This window comes from Parasteatoda tepidariorum, chromosome 4 (genome assembly GCF_043381705.1).
Source record: "Parasteatoda tepidariorum isolate YZ-2023 chromosome 4, CAS_Ptep_4.0, whole genome shotgun sequence".
NCBI lineage: Eukaryota > Metazoa > Arthropoda > Arachnida > Araneae > Theridiidae > Parasteatoda > Parasteatoda tepidariorum.
In genome coordinates, this window is record NC_092207.1 from 3,105,272 (window position 1) to 3,126,676 (window position 21,405).

Genomic DNA, 21,405 nt, shown 5'->3' on the forward strand with positions numbered 1-21,405 from the left:
CAGCCGACGGATAAAAAATACGGAAAATCTTATTTTCTGTGCGTGAAATCGGAGAAAATAGCTAAAATAAGTAAAAATGCGGAAGGGTTAGCAGCTAGGGCGTAGATTGAATTTTCTGTTTATCTTTGAAAATCGTAAATAAATATAATTATTTTACTTCATTGACTGAATTTAAAAAAAACGGGATATTTATTTAAAAAAACGAAACTTTTAGAGAATCGGAGTTTTTGATAAAAAGGCTGAAATTCGAGAGACAAAAAAAAATCTCATCCCTGTATAAAGGTCAACCAGTTTTATCCCAAGGAAATGATTTTTAGAGAAACTTCAGAGGGAGGAAAAGGGACTTCAACAACTTCCCTCCGCGGAAAATTAAATTCCTTATAAAACATTTTAACTTGGGCAAAAAAAAATTTCAGCGGAAATTAGCGGGAAAAATGGAAAAATCTGAAAAAAAAAAGCGGAAATCCGCGGAAGAATCTCATCCCTGTAAAATATACTTCTTTGGGTGGATAATTACCTATGGACAAATGAATTTTTTTATGGTGAGCAAAAAATGTTCAATTCGCTTAAAAAATTCTCAAGAAATGGTGAAAAAATAGATAAATACAAAAAATCGAACATTTAGGGGTCCATATTTCCCACACTGCTGCTATCCCCTTCATTTTTGAGATCAGTCGGGGGAAAAGATATGTTTAGTCAGAAAAAGTACGTTTTTGAGTCAGCGTATTTGAGGTCACTCCATCGAACCATTCATTAAGATTGAATTTTAGAACGTGAAGATCCGATCATTAGATGAAGAGTTATCCAGGGTGGTCCGTTAACTTTTGTTTTGCACACTGTATAGATTTAAATGACGTTTTAAAAGTATTTTGTATTCAATATATCAGAGTTTTGTTAATTATTTTAAAAAATGAAAAATTGCTGTTTGTTGTAACACAATTTGTAGATTCACTGGCCCATAAATGAATGCACTCATTGTTAATATGCATATTCACCCATCTTTAAGTCCTTGTTGAGAGAAGAGGTTAAACGCCGTCTTTACGAAAGGATCTTACTTTTTATGAAGTCTAAGCTAAGAATAAACGACATTGCATTTTAAAATAAATATATTCTATTAAGTAAGCATTTTATTTTTCTTTACAAATATTTATGGATTATCATACAAACACCAAGAGTAGTTTATCACCAACTTAAAAGGGGCAACTATTTTTTCAACATTCCAATGAAAATTTTAGGTACTTGAACGAGGTCTTCATAACTGTTTAGTTTGACATTCATACCTTTTAATTTGTTGTACCTTTATGTTTATTTAATTTAATTAACTTCCATGGTCTTGAAAATTTTAGCATTGCAATTGGTTAGCATCTCAATTTTTTTTTAAAAAAATTATGCATAGTTTACCCTGCCTGTCATATTAAGACAGCCCTGAAAAGTAGCTTTTTTCTGCTGCACTTTCCATCTGTATTAAAACTTTTTTTGCGAAGAACTTCAATTATAAAGATAATTAACTTAAGAATATATAATTAAAAACCTATAAATATATTTTTCAAGCAAATTTTTAAAAGAGAAAAATTAATAGTTTAGAAAATCTGTGGGCGATCGCCTGACATCATTGGAGGCAAAGTAAAATCATGGTAATCGCAAATGAGATTTCAGCAAAATTGAATCTTCACTAGAGCCCCAAAAAATGGCATTCATTCACCAGCTCCAACCTCTTCATCTCAGTCATTCAAACATTGAAGCTAGTTAACATATTTAAAAACTGCTGTTTTCCCAGCAAAATGTCTCAAACTCCAAAAAAGAGAGAAATTGTTGCACATGAAAATTGCGAAATAATTATTTTTGTGGTACGATCGCCAAACTTGTTCTTCACACACCAAAAATAGCGAAACAGTATTTTTTTGGATACCACGTGATGAAGGCGGAGCAAACTCTTGATGAACAAACTATACCTGAGAATCTTTATAAGTTTGTTTTCCGAATTCTATTCCTCCCGCAGCCCCCTATTGCTGACCGAAGTCTTGGTTTCACATGTAACATAATTTTTTTTTTTAAAGTGGCACAGTATAGAAAAAAAAACATTAAATGAGAGATAAAAAATTTACAGGTAAACAATTTCTTTTATGAATTTTATTGTAACTTTTAAACTATTCAAACCATGTAGTTAAAATTGAATTTTTGATTGCCATTCTGTAAGGTTCAAACAATTTGGACTAATACTAAATAATAATTCGGTTAATGTATAGAGGGAGGAAGAGAGGTACTTTCGCGGTCACTGCCTAGTGTTAAAAAGGAAGAAAGTATTCAGAACAGAAATGCGTGTAATCATTGAAAACAGAACACTTTATTATAAAACAAGTTCAACAATAATCACATTGCAATAATTCCATAACAGATATTTGGTAAATAGTGAACTTTAAATAACAACATTCTTTTCTTTTTATTACAAGAATCTTAAATAAAATGGTGTCAATTACAATTTTAAAATGGTTGCAAAAAGCAGTCACATAATCTATCGAGAGATTAGAAATGCACTGGGTAATGACTAAATCAAGATATTGTACAATATTCACGTTCTAAGAATTATTCCCTTAAAAAGATAATAAAGTACTGTCGAAGTAACCTGAAAAGTATGCAATTAATATTAAAGATCCTGTGTTTCATTTATGCGTGTATAATCTGAATGTCTTTAGTGCTCATTACAGAATTTCTAAAAGGTTTGAAGAGGTAGATCAGTACTATAAAATAATGCTTTTCGTTATTTAATCAGTGCTAATACAATTTTTGTTGCTTTTAAACGAACCTAACAGGAAAGTTAGCCCTGAGTAGGATGATAAAATTTTATTCTTTGAAGATTGCTATAATTTTAGTCAAATAGTATTTCAAAGTTTTTATCAAATTTGGCTAGGGGTGTCCTGAACTAATATTTATTTTTGGGTGGGGGGAAATTTGATCGAATTTTAAATAAAGAGTCATATGCTTCAATAAAAACAATTTAATTAGTTTAATATTTTCACAATATGTTAATTTTGCCACCAATGTATTACTGCTTCAATTAATTAATTAATCAGTGGTTAAGACACTGAACTGTTATTGTGAAAATTCAGGTCCCCTGCTTCCGTCTCACAATTGTGGAACCTCCTCTATCTAACAATGGGCTGTTGGGAGGGATTTTACTTTTAGTCAAAGAAATTTGCTGCTAAAATTAAGAAATGATTTTTCACCATCTCAAAAATCGAATAATAAATTATTAGGTAATCGAATACTGAATAGAAATAAATTATCCTGAAAAGTGTCCACTTTTTGTGATTCAATTTTAAATAGACTTTTTTTTTTTTTACACAGTGGGGTAAATACAGTGAATAATCAAATTCTACCAGAAATAAAATAAAATTATAAGTGTTTAAAAAATAATTCCCTTAAATGAGTAAAACCTTCGAAAGGTAATCTGATGAAATGTCATATAAAGGAAAAAAAGGAGTCTTACTTTTTATAAATACAGCGTATCTGCTACATTTTAGATTTCCAAATTCATGACTTTCCAAGAATTTTTTTGTACTTAACGAAGTTACTATTTTCTCCAACAATAAATTTAAAAAAAGCATTATAATAACATGAATTGAAATGATAGGTATAACCAAAACTGTTATACACTGCATCTTCATATTTATAGATTTTAAATTTAAAAAACAGAGTCAAGAAAGAGTTGAAGCAATAAAATACAGAAACAAATAATTTCTTTTTTTCTGCAGAATTATATTCTAAAGATACTTTTCATCTTCATCGGAAAGGAAAGAAATACACCCTATTTTTTTCTGTTCTCAATTTCAGGGGTGATTGTGAGCCCAAGTCAAAATTCCGGAAAATTTCTGGGGTTCAAACTGTGCTTTTAAGCTCCATCTTTGAAAATTTGATTTCCGGAAACTTCTGTGATCAATCATTTTTTTAAGCGTGTGGACCTTTGATCTCCGGATCACTGTTAGTGAAAATTCCGGAAATCCGGAGCACAATCAGCCTTGCAATTTGGAATACAAAAATTTTGCCTATGACTGGCTTGCTTCAGCTAGAATTTGAAATTGATTGAATTTTAAACTAAAATAAAAAAATTAAGTAAATAAATAACAAAAATTCTGAAATCACAGAAGTTTAGAAAGATAATTCGTTCTAAAAATATTTTTTCTTTCATTTTTTGAAGGGACATGATAATTTTTAAAGAACATGATAAAAATATTTTAAAATACACCATGAAATGGGGGAATTCCATTTTAAAAATTAAGATTTTTCGGAAATCCATCCATGACTTTGCAGGTGCACAGATACCCTATAAATAGCATTGAAAGAGCAAACATTATAAATTTTCTTAAATAAATATATTCTCACACTTTCCTATAAATAGTGATTGATTATCATGCAAACAACAGTATAATTTGAATAAGCAGGAAAACTTTTAAACTAAAATCCAATATGTGCATTGAAAAATGTTTTTATAACTGACTTTAATCCATACATTTTGAATTTGTTATACCCTCATGTTTTTTTTTAAATTTAATTTGCTTCTTGGTTTTGAAAAATATTTTATTATTTGAGGATGGCAACTGGTTAGCATTGCAATTTTTTTTTTTAAAAAAGAGAGTTTAAAATTTCTTTATTTTATGTGCAGTGTGTTTTTGGGACGATAAAAATATGTCTTAAAATTACTGCATACCTTAAAAATGCTTTATTTTATGAAGTATTTTTAGTCTGATTTTAAATATCATGACATGTTATAGGGCTCCCTGATCTTCAGATCGATGGATATATATGCAAGCAGTTCCATAAACGGCACACAAAGGGCAGTCAATAAAATAAATCATTTGATAAATAAATTCATTTGCAGCTCTCGTTGAATACTGGATAGAAGTAAAATAGGTATTCTAAAAATCGTTCTTTAAAATGAAAATATAGTTTCAGTAGTTAAAAAGTGAACTATTATAAAGTGACTGAATTTTTCTAATTAACATATGCAATAGTTAATAATAAATAAAATCAAACCAGCATGTCAACAGATGAAATATAATTGATTATTTTAAAATTAGTATTGATAATTTCAATTAATTTTGAACTTTTGAAGGGCCTCTCACCCATTTATAATCACAAGAGGGCTCGCTAAACTCCTATTTAGGGATTCTTTTCTTCTAAGTTTTACTTAATGTCCTGATAAAAGGATTAATTACTCTAGATACATACGTTGTTCATAATAATATTTGTGCTTTCAAAATAAAATAAAATAATTTGCAGAATAGCTCAACCGGTGATCACTTCAGCTGAGCATTCTATTCTCATAGTTACTAAGTTTTTTCAGCTGCAAAAATATCTTCCTTTTAACACAAAAAATTTCATCTATTTTCTTTTATAACCGATTGTATTAAGAGTTTACAGCTATCAATCTAGTATATTTTTAACCCAATCCCGAAGACAAGGTAACTCCTGGGTCAAACATTGGGCCATAATGAAACAAATTGTGTTACATGGAGAGAAAAGCCATGACAGTATTGAAGATTGGTAACTATGGCTATGTTAAGGAACCTTGTAGGGATTCATTTCTTTTTACACGGAAGCCATTTCACTGTATCATCAAAAAACTAAATCTTATGAAGACATTCTTCAGTTTTAGCCATATTATGGTAGATTTTATAGGGGTATAATGATCAGCCATTCCCAACCTTTTACCAGCAGGTTAACGAATTCAACTTGCAGATAATTGTACTTTATGCAAGAGTTATATTATTGTAGTGCTATGATACTCTCTCACAAGAATTTTATCTTTCATAGGATACCACTACTCAATTTGTTGCTGCTTCGCGAGAAGCCGGGTATTGAGAACACTAGACTTTGAGTGCTGATCATCGAGTTAACGATCGTGGTCGCTCCCGTGTTGCCATCAGCAGTCCATTGTATGTAGGCCAGCATCGTGTGCGATTGAGACTGAGTAGCAACGGAGCACAGACAATGTCGAAGTCACAAGCAGCGAGTCAACATGGACCATCCCTCAAAGTGAGCGTGTTCACATCAGGTTCCAATGTCAACCTTGACACAGAATAGAGTCAACATGCCTTATATACTAGTGAATTTGAGTTGAATAATTGTAGTGGTTACATATTTGAACGTATAAACCCAATTTCAGTGCGAGGTACAGAAATCAAATATTCTGAAATGTTTCATTGCATTTCCTTCATAGGTAGGAAAAATAATTTCTTTATCAAAACTTTTGATTGTTTTTCCGGGCAAGTATCTGTGAGAAAGAAATATATATACTATTTATGAACAACATAAATAAATAATGCACTTTAGTCTCTACTACATTCAAACACATAATTATATTAAACTATACTTTTCTAATCAGCTATAATGAACAGCAACTAATGTAATAATTAGATAAAATTTATTTTATGAACATTGTTATAATCTTGACAAAATGAAAAACAAACTCATTTGGCACAAAATAAAAAGAGAGAATATTATACAAAGCAATTTTTTTTTTCATTCTGACTGAACAAAAAAAAATGAGTTACACTTTCAGCAAAGTATCCTTTTGAATGCAAAGTATTTTCAGTAGAAATGGGTAAGTACTAATTTTTAAGCTGATCATCAAATACAGTACATTTAATATCTAGAATAATACTAGATTCAATAAAAAATACTAGAATACATTTAATAGTAGATTTAATAAAAAATAATAAGTAATAATTATAATTTTTATGTTTATTAAATCTAGTTTTAATGAATTTTTATTTGCTTAAAATGCAGATTATGTCCTTTCAATAAAATGGCAACTGGATTAAGTCAAATGCAAAATTACAAATATTTTTTTTTAAATAACTTAACAAGGCATTCATTATGGATACTTATAATCAAATTATAAAAATAAAATAAATCCACATATATTGAAGACGAATAAACAAACTAAATATAATACAATGCAAAATATTTCAATAGTTTTTTTTTTTGGTAATTCAATTAGCTGTTCAAAGAATATAAAAACTTCAGTTAATGATCAAAAATTTGACAAATCAAATCAATTATTCCCTTTTTTACAAAATTTAAATGATTTAAATAAAAAAGATGTTTTTCATCAATTCAACACATGAAGCGCAGCAAATCTTAATATTCATCAAAATATTTAAAAAAACGATTTCATCCTGAAACTATAAAGAATGCAGACCATAAAAATATTTTAATTCATTTTAAAATAAGTATTTGTATTAATTTCCTTATAATTTTGGTGGGTATAAAAAAGTTTTAAAATGTACTATGACTAATCAGATACATCATGACAATAGTCAAATCCCGTTGCAGCGAAATCCAAAATAACGAAAATTTGAATGTAACGAATATTTTCCAAATTACCAAATGAATCTACTCCCCAAATGAATAATATTTCAAAAATGATTTATTTTATGTATGTGAAGTTTTTTAGTTCGTTTTTAAACATTTTAGTGTGCTATAGGGGGTCTAAACATTCTGTGTCAGGGCGGCTGCTTGCTATTAAGGCGGCCCTGATATCCTTTTTTCAGAAGCTTTTTTTAATGGTAGCAAGATTCCTAACCTGATAGAATAAATATGATTTAAAATGATTTTGATCACCATAATTTCCATATTAATACTTATTTGCCTGATAATCAGGAAATATGTTAAAAGATGGTATAATTAAAAAAAAAAAAATTCTTACTTAAATTGTTAACACTGAAGTAACAGGCTGATAGGAGATAAAAACTATACAGGGTTGTCACTCTAATCTGGGGGGAAAATTCCCTGTGTTTTCCTTGTACATATTATACACGATATATTAAGAGGAAACAGACAATCCCCGTGCTCTTGTCTGAGCTATATTAGGCTAACTATACTAGTTTAAATTGCAGAAAGAACTTAAATTCCCTGTATTTTCCCAGTTTGCTAGGAAAAAGTCAAAATTCTCTGTATTTTCCATGTTTTCCCTTTGAAGTGGCAACCCTGTTTTAATGAACGACTTGACACATAATTATTCAATTCTTATTCTCTTTGAGAATACAATTTTAAAAAAATATTCAAGTTATAGTGATTCAAAATAACTAAAAAGAAATTATTTCACGCTATTTTAAGAATGCTAATCATTTAAAAATTATTAAAAATGTAATTTTTAATAATTCTTTAATACAAAAAACCATTAGGATCTAAACATTTTTGTTTAAAAAAAAAAAAAAGATTTTTACTTTATTATTTTATTTGGAAGAGAACAAATGGCTTTTTTTTTTTTTAAATTTTCTGTCATGAGTATATATATATATATTTCACGACAAATATTTAAATTTTAACAAAAAGGAATTTTTCCTCAGAATTTTCTAAATTTCTATAATCATTGATAGGAGAAAAAATTAAATGCTTAAAAAATGTTCATTCTTTGAAGCACTTCAAATAGATTATTTATAACAAACAGTACAAAAGCTGCATACAACAGTGTTATGATTTCAAGTATAAGAAAATATTTCTTTACACAAAAAAAAAAATTAATGTGTTGCATAGATATGTGTTGCATCAATAGTAAACCATATTATTTCAACTACTCTTGTTGAATCTCACTTGAATTTGAGCTCTCATCAGATAATCTCTCTGGAACTCCACAACACAAATACTGAAATGAAAATACATCCTTAATAAAATACTTATTTACTTCCAAACAAAATATGAAAATCATAGCTGACAGCATGGATAGGAAAAAATCCAGTAGATATTATGAAATAATATAAATTTCATGATAATTGTTGTATGATGTACTAAATATTTTACACATAAGGAATTTTAGGGATTTTTATAGTCATCAAAATAGAAAAAACTGCAATATTTTCCAGTTATAATTGACATTAAACATATTTGAAATGTTATGTATTATGTTCACTCCTAATTTTGAATATTAATAGGCATTTAATTCATCAAATATAGTTACGATTTTTTTTAAATTAATTTTAAAAGAGAGTTCTAAATAAAAAATAAACTGAACATTTTAGGAGCAAGAAAATTTTTGAGTAGATTTCCATAAATGATATTCACTTCGTTATGTATAAGTAACACTTTTTCAAGCAAGCAATAATCTGTACAAAAAATTCTATTCCAATAGGAGTTTTTTTAGTCACTCAGTTTTAGGAGTAAGTTTCTAAAATGTACAAAAACCAGGAGAAATTTGATTAAAGCAGAAGAAACTGACAGTAGAGTTGGCAGCTATGTAAAATTCTGCTGCTATTAAAGTGGGAAATGAAAGGGTGAAAATACCTATCAATTCAAATCATGGAAAAATATATAAAAAAAAGTGTGTGAAATTATTTTGAAGACAAAGAAAACATTTAAACTAAATACATTCTTATTTTAAAAAAATTTTAACTATGTGTAAATATGCATATTTTTATATATTTTACATGTTCTTCTAAAGTTCAGAAAGTCAGAAGAATCTCCTTGTAACTTATATATTAACCAAAATTAGAAGTATTAATTTGAATAATATCAAAATTATAAGTGTTTAATTTTTAAAAATTCTTCAACAATGCAAGTTGTCAAAAAGAAGGAAACTCCGTGCAGAGGTGATTCATTAAAAATAACTCTAATTTTAACTGGGAAAAAGTGTACATAGTAGGCATATATATTAATTAATTGTGTTCAACTTTTGCTTAAAGAAAATAATACATTCATTATAATTTTCATAAATGAGAAATTGTATATTAAATTTGTTATAAAAATTATGTATATTAGTTTCAACTCAAATTAAGTAAAAAATAAAAGAAAACAATGAAAGCAATTAATAATTTACTTAATTCTTCAATATAGGCAAATTTGATGCGCAAATTACTTTTTCAATTTTTACGAACAAATTACTTTTGATAATTTTTCCAAATTTATTGATTAACTATCTTAATAAATTAAGGCCATGAATAAAATGGTTTTTAAGTTTGATGCGCACAAAGAAATTCACATACAATGGGTGGACAAAAAGTTACTTTATATTTTTCTCTAATTTTGATACTTTTTCAATTAAAAATAAAATTACATTAAAAATATAAAAAATGGAGAAAAAAAATTAGGAAAGAATTTATCATGAACACGCAACAGTGTGTCAATAAAACTTCAAGAAATTACCAACAAACAAGATAAAATTTTAAAAATGGTGGCAACTTATAGGGAAGTAAGCAAATCGAGAGAAGCCTTTTGGCGTAACATTGATGATAAAAAGAAATATTGCAAAACAAAATAATAACTTACTTCACCCATAACTGCAATGCTAGTAGTTCCAGTTGCTCTGGCAATGCAATGTTCAATTACATAAAACATGAATTCATCATATAATAGTCTAAGAAGATGAAAAGACCCAAAGCTAGCAGCACTCCGAAGGGTCAAATCTCTAATAACAAGAGAGCTAGGGGGAAAACAAATTGTGAGAATTGTTTTATTCAATACTGGATATTATGTAAAGTTGTTATTTTTTCCTGTAATTGTGACTTCATGAAAACCAAATCAAACAGGGTTGCCATTGAAATGTAGAAAAAAAATTCCCCGTGCATATTGAACACAATATATTAAGAGGAAACAAACAATCACTCTTGTCTGAGCTCTATTAGGCTAACTATTCAAGTTCTAATTGCTGAAAGAACTTAAATTCCCTGTATTTTCCCAGTTTGTTATGCAGAACATCTATTTTTCAATTGATGTCTGTTTTTAAAATGAAACATACTGTAAAGAATAATGAAAAGAGAAGAAAAATTATTAAAATAAATTACTTAAAAAATATATAAAAAATCCAGGAAACAAAAAAAAAAAAAAAAGAGAGAGAGAGAGAAAAGATATAATCTCTTCCTTAGCTCACACCACAAAGAGGAGTGCCTTTTAATAGTGTGTCAATATAGCCAAAGCATATGTATATAATCCTCAGGTGCTTTTGTCGGCCGCAGGTTGGGCACCACTATCTAATTGTGTATTATTTCGGGAACATGCGCTCTGCACGTCACCGCGGGGGTGTTATTAAAAAATATTTGATTTCACTAGAACAGAGAAACTTATCAGTAAAATGGTCTTTGATGAAAGTTGGTTGTTCTTTCCTTCATGGACTTTTATCAAAGGTAGATGATTTTTTTGCAAGCAATTTTAATTTAACTCAGTGTCGTTTTCTTGAGGCGGAAAGACCACTTCTGTTGGCGCCATGAAAACCGGATTGTTGAATAAAATTTAGCATCCATAAAAATGACCTTTACTGATATAATTATGTGTAAAAACAATTTTTCCAATTCCACAGAATGTTGGGATTATTTTAAATAAATAAACAAGAATGTTTTTTGCTTCAGTTTGCATTTAATTTTGCAATTTAAGCTTTAAAAAATAAGAAGATGGCTTGTTCGTTTGAGATGCTTAGTTTTTTCTAAAATAACGCTTTTTTTTCTCATTTAATTACCTCTAAAGAATAACTCAGCGATTGTGTCGCCTTTAGAGCCCTTCTATTGCATGGTGGATCCCTTTTAGAGATTGTCAAAAACTCACAAATATTTTGAATACATTTTAATCTACTTAGTTGTTCTGTTTTAGCATTTGACCATTTAGTGCAATGAAATTGAACTGTGGATCATTGTTCGTTAATTTTGCAGTTTGAGGCTTATCTTGTCTGAATTCACATTCAGAAAGCACTCATTTCTTACTGAACTGAATAAAAGGTTGGCATATTGTATATTTGGTAAAGCAGTTTTTATAACCGTCGCTTAACAAGGTTTACAACTACTCATTTTCTTGTCATTTTGAACCCAATCCAGAAGAACTCCTGGATCAAGCATTCAAAGAAATTTGCTTTTGTGGAGGTCTTTTTGATGGAACTAACCCCCACTTGGGTTAAATGGAGAGGAAGACCCTGAAAACCACCCACAGTTAGCCTGACGGCAAAGGGACTTCAACCAATGATCCATCTACCACTGAGGATATTTTTAAGTCAGCACTGTCGTGGGTGCAGGAATTCATATCGACCAGCCATCGCTAGGATTCAAACCCGTTTCACATTTATTGGGAGGCAAAGCAGTTTAAATATATGCTTACCTATAAAATGACCATTTGAGAAGAAATTGTCGAGCAGCCTTAGGATAGGATGGTTTCCCTTCGTATGGTTCAAGAGTTCTGTGAACAATGTTTTCTAACCATGTTGCCCACTCTTCCAGCCACATATTATGCTGCAGAGTTTCTCTGAATTCAAATAATATTTGTTTGACGACTTCATCTTCGCACTGGCAAACCCAAGATGCTTGCTCCTGAAAATGTTTTATTCTACATATTAACAAGACAACAAAATTCCCTTTATTTAAATCAGTTTATGGTTAATATAAAAAGAATAAATTATAAATGACAAAGAAAATAATTGAGTCCCTTTTATTCAAATCAATTAATTGTTAAAAAACAAGATTAAGTAATAAAATAGAAAAATCACAGGTACATTATCAAAATCCTTTTTATTTAAATCAGTTTAATGATAAAACTGAATTATAAGAAACAAATAGTTTATTATGAATCACTGTTAATATAATCACCTGTATATTACGAAAATCCACTTTATTCAAATCGGAGGTCATTTGTTTGATCTGAGATGCACTTTGTAATACAGCCCTTGCAGCTTGAGCCAGGTGATTTAAGGAAGTGTAACGCCTTAAAGTTTGAGCGAAGGCACTTATGGCACTGAGCTATAATAACAAAAGAATTCTGTATTGGTTTTCTGGAATGTATATTATTCTGTTTTCACACTCCCTTAACGTATAAATTAAGTAATTATTCACGAAGACATTTCTCTCTAAACACAAGAGAAAGAATAAGAAGAGTTCTCTTGGTTTCATCTCTGAAACTAAATCAAAAAGCATAGTAATAACTAATATAAAAGATAATTTTTGGGCAAAAAATTATTTCTTATTAAGGGTCCCATTAGTATGCAAATTTTTACATTAAGCTTAATTATCTTATCTCATAAACAAAATAAAAATTAGGAAGAGAATGGATAAATACTAATTTAGGTTCACTCCAATTATGCATGAAAATGATTTATAATTCAGACTTTTTTTTAAATAAGACGAAAAAAGCAAATTTTATGATACCCAAACATAACTAAGAAGAGAAGAAGCATGAATGTATAAGGTGGAGGTTTTCATGCAGCAGTTTCGGGAACTTTAGTAACAGGTTTTGAAATTAAAAATAAATTTAAAAGAATTACTATATTAGCTCATTTCTCGTTTGTCCAGGGTGCGTAGCTAGATTTTTCAACAAAAAATAAGCACCTTTTAAGCACTCAAAAAATATTTTTAATCACTTTCCAAATTTCATAATTAGGATCTGTTCAGTAATAAAAATTATTTTTTCTATTGTTAAAATTTCTTAATTTATTAACATAAAATCAATAAAATTCCAAAACATTTTCTAAAACATTACTTAATCATATTAAAATAATTCATTCCTGATAAATATTGTAGAAAAAATTGCGAAAATTATGAATTTTTTGTAATTTAGAACGACAATCGACACGGCAAAGAAAAAAAAATCTCTTTTAAAAATATAGAAAATTAAGCACTTTTTACAAACCTCAAATGAAAATAAGGGGCCGTTCAAAAAGTACGTACATCCCGAAGGGGGGGAGGGGATTTGCTATTATGTACGGTTTTGTACGATGGGGAGGGGGGGAGGTATTATACAAAGTACGTACTTTATAAACATACACCAAATTTAAATTTGACTTTATCCTACACCCTCCTTAAGTAAATATTTAATTATATTTAAAACATAATTATTTTAATTTTTATGAAAAAGGGGGGTAGACTAATAAAATGTACGTACTCTAAGGGGGGGGAGTAAAACCTTATGTACGGTAATGTACGAAGGGGGGGGAGGGGTTTAAAATTTCTCCATTTTTGTGTACGTACTTTTTGAGCGGCCCCTAAGCACCTTTAAGGGTTTTTAAAAAACGTAAATCAAAAATAAGCACCTTTAAGCACTTTTCAAAAACGCTACGCACTCTGTTGTCAAAAATGTGCTAAATTAGTGTTATTGCAATAAAATTAGGTAACAGCAAGCCATTGAAATACCAAGCTATTGTTGAATAGTTATGAAACTATTCAACAATTTCACCATGAAAAATTTGCTATTTGATTATCAAATTACTATATTATTAATTTCCTGCAACTTATTAGCTATTTATAAATAATTTAGCCTGATAAATTACGCGTAATAATGCATTTAGTCTAAAAACATATTTCATTTTAATTTCATGCAATAGTTGTTAATTATTTTTAATGAGACGTGATCTATTTGTTATAAAAATATTTTGTATCCCTTTTGTTTAAATAAATTTATAACGTTGATCAGGGCAAATATCAGGTATTTCAGTCATTAAATTAAACTTAACACATTTTAGAAATCATCTCTCATTAATACTTTTAAGGAAGGCAAATCTCCAAATTAATATTGATTCGATTGACTTTCAGCAATTATCAACTTTATTCTCTATAATTATGTTTCTGAACAGTTGTGATAATTAAATTATAAAGGAGATGATTCATAAAAGAATTGTTACTCTTTATTCTCAGGCGTGTCACTCAGTGCGTATGGCGTGGTTACAAAACCTCATTGAATCTCATTTGAGATTAAAATTTGAAAGGTGCTGCAATAAGCTATTGTACCTCGAATCTTAGAATTACATCGCTGAGCACTTTTAAAAACTTTGATTTAGTATCAAACAACTTCTAGTGCAGACATTTGATTGCAGGCAGAAGTGCAGTTTTTTTTTATCTATATAAGACTTCTTTTTATGCACTAGAGTAAAATTGAATTTTTTGTTTCTTAATATTGTATGAAAATATATGTATTTTAAAAAGCCGTGTGGATATCAGTATCAATAACAGTGAAAAAGTCAATCGAAAAAACAGTAGTATTGTAATAAAGCAGGAATTGAATTTTGCTGTAGTAATAATATTGGAATTTTATAAACAATGAAAAATCAATTGCACTAACTGCAAAAGAAAGAAGGTTCAAACACAGATTTATAATGGCGCAATAAAAGGCGATAACTGAAATGTGAGATTTTCATGTAATATATTATTAAAAATTAATTCAATCCAATTAAAAAAGGTGCAAATATATCACATGGATAAGTAGTCTTTGAATAAAAACTGGAATTTGCAGCAAAATTACCACTCATTAAGCTTAGAAAAAAAAGAAAAAACTTGTTTTTTCCTGCAAACGATGTTTTAAATTTTATATTTTTGCATTTGCTCTAGTAGTTCATCATTCCAGATTAAAATTTAAATGCTTTAAAAACGGTGATGAGTTTCATTGTTTTTTTTTCTTGCAATTTAAAGCAGAGAAAGTCTTTTTTTTTTCAAATTTAGAAAAAATCCATAGATTTTGGAATCTATTGCCTTCAAGAATCTCTTAATCTTTTGGCGAATTGTGCTTATAAAATAGAGTAAAAATAAATATATTGATTTAGAACTTACTTTTATATTAAGAATATCTTCGCCACATTCTGTAATTGCACCTTTCAACCATCCTTCTAAGCTCTTAGCAAAGTTTCTTATAGCCTGAGTGAGAGTACCTATTTTACAAAGAAAATAAATTGTTTATCATTTAGAAAGGGGCTTACATTTAGAAAGGATCACTTTAAAGTAATTGACTTAAAAAGTGACAGACTATGTGCTAGGAAGATTTATTACATCTAGGTTTCTTTCTAGAAAAACAAAGTTCTTAATTTACAAAACTCTTGCCAGTCTTAACGTATGCTTCATGGACAATGAGAAAACTGGAGGAAAATTGCATCGCACTATTTGAGAGAAAGCGGAGTATACTTGGTGGTGTAAATGAAAACTGGGAGACTTAACTTTGAACTGCACAAGATTTATAAACACAACCTGATATTATTATATAAATAAAAATAAATAGAATGAATTGGATGGTCCACATGATTTAAATGAGTGATGGCAATACAATAAAAAAGATACTGCTTTTTAGACCCACTTGAGGCCAGAGTTGAGATAGACTGACTCATTGCAGTCTGATTTTCTGGAAATAAATGAAAATAATTGGAGATCAAAGATAAATCTGAAATCGTTATGGAGAAATCTTTAGAGGAAGGCATTGGCTCACATTGGGCTGTGTGGCCAACTATGATGATGAAAAGAACAGTTTCTCTCTCTTCGGCTACTCGTGTATTATTTAGAGATAAAAGTCGAAACACTTACTTGGAATAGGTCTTAAGACGTCAGGTATAAGAACATCGACTAGATTTTGATAGAACTGGTAATCAGTTTGCTTTATAAATTCTTTCACAGGTTCACATGACACCAACTCACGTAAGAAAGACTTGGACAAATCACTGCAAACAATGAAATTTGATTAGAAGTCCCCAATGATAGATCATTCATACGATATTAAAGAATTTAATTCCCAAAGTATTAAAACAAAATGTTTAAATATTATATTTGGAATAAAAGACGTATAATGTAAATATATGGTCAGATTACAAGTTATTTGCAATTTGGGTAAACAAGAAATAAATATTAATAAAAAAGTCAGCCATTTTTTAGGTTTTTCACAAACACACACACATGAAAAAACCTCATTTATAAGTAAGCCACAGTAATGTAGAAATATTAAAAAAAAGAGCAATTTCTGATAAATCCTAATTCCATATTATAACACAAGTACTGAAATGACGAATTTCCATATGAAAATATGTATTACATAATTAAAGAGCATGGGAAAAGGCTTGAAACAACAAAATACAAAAAGTCCAACAATTTTTAATACGCAACATTCCTTCTTTATTTACCTTAGAGGTGTTTTCATGTCTCATTTACTTTAGAGGCGTTCAGTAAAATGATGGGGCAGAGTGGTTGCAAAGGATATTTTTGTGTAATAGTAGAGCATATACAGTGGAACCCTGATTTTACCTTTTCCATCAGACGATCATATTTTTTGGCACCTACAAGATGAACTACTAGTTAAAATCTTTCCTCACCTTTGGTTTATAGATAAAATTTCAACAATATCCCTTTCAATAGTTTACGTTTTGGGATTGCATTTGCAAATAAATATTGTTTCAATGCTTCTGATCAACTTCACTGAAAAAGAAGCACAAAAATGATTCGAAACTATGTATTTACTCATCTTCAGAAATTGAAAGGATGTGTGTTGCAATTAACATACGTGACTTTGAAACGAAGGGTTTTCATTCTTTACTATACTCGTTTGTCATGCATGTTGGTCTACATTGAGCAACGCTGAAGAGCCTTCAGAATATTGATTTCGGCTTTTCTTGCAGGTCACTCCAATCAAGTAACTAACCAGTTGCTTTGGTAACTTTCTTTAAATGATCATTGTTGGTCAGACAGCCCAAATGTGGGCCAATGCGTTCCTCTACATAACGACTTCCAATTTATCTTTGATCTCCAATTCTTTTCATGAATTGCAAGAATATTAAGACTCCGTCGAATCAGCCCATCTCGACCGCAGCCTTCCTCGCTTTCTCGTTCCAGTGGGTCTAAAAAGCAATATCTTTTTTATTGTATTATCATCACGCATTCGATTCACGTGAGTCATCCAACTCATTCTATTAATTTTTTATTTATTTAATATTATCGGGTTGTTTATAAATCTTGTACAGTTCAAAGTTAAATCTCTGTCTCCAGTTATTGTTTTCATTTACACCACCAAATATACTTCGCAAAATCTTTGGATTATTAGTGGATTACATTAATTTCGAAGGTTCGCTGTAAAAGATTACGCTTGTAAATTTTATAATTTAAGCTCCCATACTTCCTTCAACCATCTTTGCCCTTCACCCACACTTCTGATTTTGACTCATCCTTTTCAACAGACAGAAAAAAGAGATAGAATTGGATGAATGACAGAACAGCTAATAAACTCTCTTTTTTAGAAGACTGAAATAACTCGGAAAAAGTTTCTGCGAGCTTTGTAGACAAAAAAATAATTTTGATTCGTTAGAAAAATGTACAAAGCAGGATATTCTTAAAGAAAGGTAATGTAAAATCAGTTATAATTTAACATTATCGACACATGAAATTTTAATGAACCAGCAGAAACTGAGGTGAAACGAGCGTATGTAGCAGATTACGTAAAACTGGGGTTCCACTGTATTTATTTTTCCTAGTAATTCTTACTATTCAGCTGTTGGCTTAGTTATGATCACTGAAAGATGGCTCCAGTCAGTGAACAAAAGCTGTCCATCAATAGCTATAATTTTAAACAAAGCTATCTCAGAGTGATTGCAATTGAATCAGGGGTCTGTCTAGGTTTTTCTGAGAGGTACCTATTTTGTGAAAATTTAGACATAATTTGTGAAAAATTATATTAAAAAATCAATACAAATCTATGGTCAAAATATGGTTTCTTAAGGAATACAAAAATAAAATTTTAAGAAAAAGTTTTCCTAAAGTTGAATTTGTGAAGATACCGCTAAATGGTAGTAAATTCAGCCTGGACAGACGCCTGTGAATGTGCTAAACAGTGCAAACCCCGTGGAAGAACAGCAACACGGTTATATTCCTGCTAAATATTAGAGTTCTTGCAGAAAGAATTTTTTTTTTCTAAAGAAATTTACATGTAAACTTTTAATCATGTACCTAGATAATCAGTTTTTGGCATGCTGAATTTACGCCGATAGATCGTAAATCAATTTAATGTTTCAATTGTATTTTCGCAGTTATTGAGATCAATTTTCATGTGTTTTTTAAATATCCTGATACATTTCAAACAATATAGAAAATTTGAATCGCGTAATTGAGTATTTACATTTTAAGGCAATGACTTTGTAGATTTTTTTGGCTATTATTGCTATTGATTTCTCAATAGTTTTTAAATCCGATATTATTTATTACAACAACTTAATTTCAAAACAAAACACGCATTTGAGTAACCCTTTTTTTAGGAGTCCGTTTTGCGCATTTCGCCGTCAATCTTTTTTTTCAGCAATTACTACAATGGATTTCATGATTTTTAATTTTATTGTGATGATTATTTACAAAATGCGGAGAAAATAATTAGTGCGATCCCCCCCCCCAACAAAATACGAGAATATCACCTATATTATTAGAATAAAAAATTTTTACAATTAAAAAAAATTATACATAGTTTATTGTTGTAAACACAACACTTTCGTTAGTTTAAATTAGTAACACATATGTTTGCTGTTATTGAAAGTATCTTGCAGAAAGACATAGCTTAACCCTTTTTAGGGCCGTGGTAATACCACAACTTTTTTACCACTTTTAATTTAGGTTTCCATTTGTTAATAACTTCAGTTCTTGAAGTGCGTTTGAATAAAATTGGTAACCATTTTTTAGTTTAAAAAAAAGGTCGAAAAAGTTAAAAAAAACACATAATTCCTTTTGAACTTTGTAGCATTCATAAAATTTATTTAATAAATAACGAAAAATAAAAGTCAATGAGTTCCTAATAGGTCGTGTTAATATACTTACCACCGAAAAGAAATTGCATTAAAATTTAGATTAATTTTTNAACACATAATTCCTTTTGAAATTTGTAGCATTCATAAAATTTATTTTATAAATAACGAAAAATAAAAGTCAATGAGTTCCTAATAGGTCATGTTAATATACTTACCACCAAAAAGAAAAATGGCATTAAAATTTAGACTAATTTTTTATTAGCTAAATTAGTTTTTTTTACTTATATGAATTACTATTCTTATATCAATTCCAAAAATACTTTAGTTTAGCTTTACTAGAAATAAATGGCCCACTAAAGGGTTAAAAGAAGAGAGTTTTGTAAGAGATAGCTTGAAAAAATTCTGCCACAGGGGCACTGAAGAACAACAATTGACAGCTCTATTTAATTCTCAGATAATTTACATAATGTCCATGCCAGCAAATCTTGAGCAAAACATAAATCATTATGATTAAAAACATTTTGATAAAAATATATGCCAATCCCAAAACATAACATAAAAAGACACCATATAACCAGGGATGAGAGTAGCCAGAAAGTAAAAAAGAGGAAATCCAAGAATATATATATTGAGAGAATATAAATCCCGATATGAGGCTATTAAATCACGTGATTATGAAACTCAATATCGAATTTAAAAAATTCGAAAATACAAATCATGATGCGTAATTTTTAGATCACGTAAATACGAATCACGATGCATAAGTTTTAAATCGTGCGAATATGAATCCCAATGTTTAATATTCAAAGCACGTATAAATACGAAATATTTATATTTTTAAAAAAAAAACGAAACTTTTAGACAATCAGAGTTCTTGATACAAAGGCTGACATTCGAGAGATGATTTTTAGAGAAACTTCAGAGGAAGGAATGAGGACTTCAATACTTTCGCACCGCGGAAAATGAAATTCCTCATAAAATATTTTAACTTGTGCAAAAAGAAATTTCTGCGGAAATTAGCGGGGAAAATGGAAAAATCTGAATAAAAGCGGAAATCGGCGAAAGAATCACATCCCTGTATAACACAGCATTCGATAACCAAACTCTCTATTGGCAAATCGCAGGTTTACCAAAACAGGTGTAAATAAAACCACAAATGTAAATAAACATGGCTAGTAACGTCCGATGAGTGGAAAAAATTTTATCGTCAATTGATAGTACGGTTAGTTATTGAATATCATTACAAGTATTGAATACCATTGAAATTCGATCAACCATTTCTCAGATTGTTGGGAGGGGTTGTCAACTCTGTTTAATGTAGAACGCAGTGTTGGTATTAACACTTAAATACATACCTCTATCTACCATAAATGACGGATTGAATAGATGAATGTAGGAAGGAAATAAACAAATTAACTTTATTGTAAAAATAAAATGCATATTGTCAATTTCTATTAAACACAAAAAATTTTTAATTCATCTCATTCTTTACATTAACAAGGTGTCTCCATTTTACATTTTTGCCAAACATATTTTCCACATAAGTTATATTCCACAAAAATAAAAGATCTTTCAAATAAATTTGGAAAGAATGCATCTTATTTCTTTGGAGATAAACTCAAATTAGTTACTCTCTATTGTACACATTCTTATATGCTTCATAACATGGTGGTCAACAAAAAAGTAGTACAAAAAAGTAGTCTTCATAATATGACTTTTTTGCATGTTCTGTTGGCATAAATATAATTCCATGCCAGNTTTTTTTTAAAAAAAAAAAAAAAGCCCAATATTACATTAAATATTTTTTTAAATAAATTTATTCTATTGTAGGAAAGTATGCATTTCCCCCCCGACAAATAGTGATTGATTATCACACAAACACCGATCATTTGAATCACCAAGAAAACTAAAAAAGGCAACCAAAATCTATTTTTCTGCGTTCCAATGAGAATTTCAGGTACTTGGGCACT

At 29.3% G+C, this 21,405-nt stretch overlaps 1 protein-coding gene and 1 long non-coding RNA gene across 2 annotated transcripts in view; one reads left to right on the forward strand and one right to left on the reverse strand.

Annotated features, from left to right (window-relative positions):
• Nucleotides 1-6: 6 nt before the first annotated feature.
• Nucleotides 7-6,492, forward strand: LOC122272192 (uncharacterized). Its single transcript, XR_006226838.2, has 2 exons — nt 7-2,107; nt 5,812-6,492. It is a non-coding gene; the product is annotated as an uncharacterized lncRNA (long non-coding RNA).
• The window catches only part of LOC107445531 (transcription factor RFX3), a gene marked incomplete at its 5' end in the record, with an annotated part of 45,322 nt that continues 26,241 nt past the window's right edge, over nt 2,325-21,405 (reverse strand). Inside the window, 7 exon segments of the mRNA XM_043055531.2 lie at nt 2,325-6,271; nt 8,596-8,647; nt 10,264-10,417; nt 12,076-12,284; nt 12,561-12,710; nt 15,507-15,604; nt 16,248-16,381. Coding sequence (XP_042911465.2) covers nt 6,198-6,271; nt 8,596-8,647; nt 10,264-10,417; nt 12,076-12,284; nt 12,561-12,710; nt 15,507-15,604; nt 16,248-16,381 — 871 coding nt within the window. The 3' untranslated portion in view covers nt 2,325-6,197.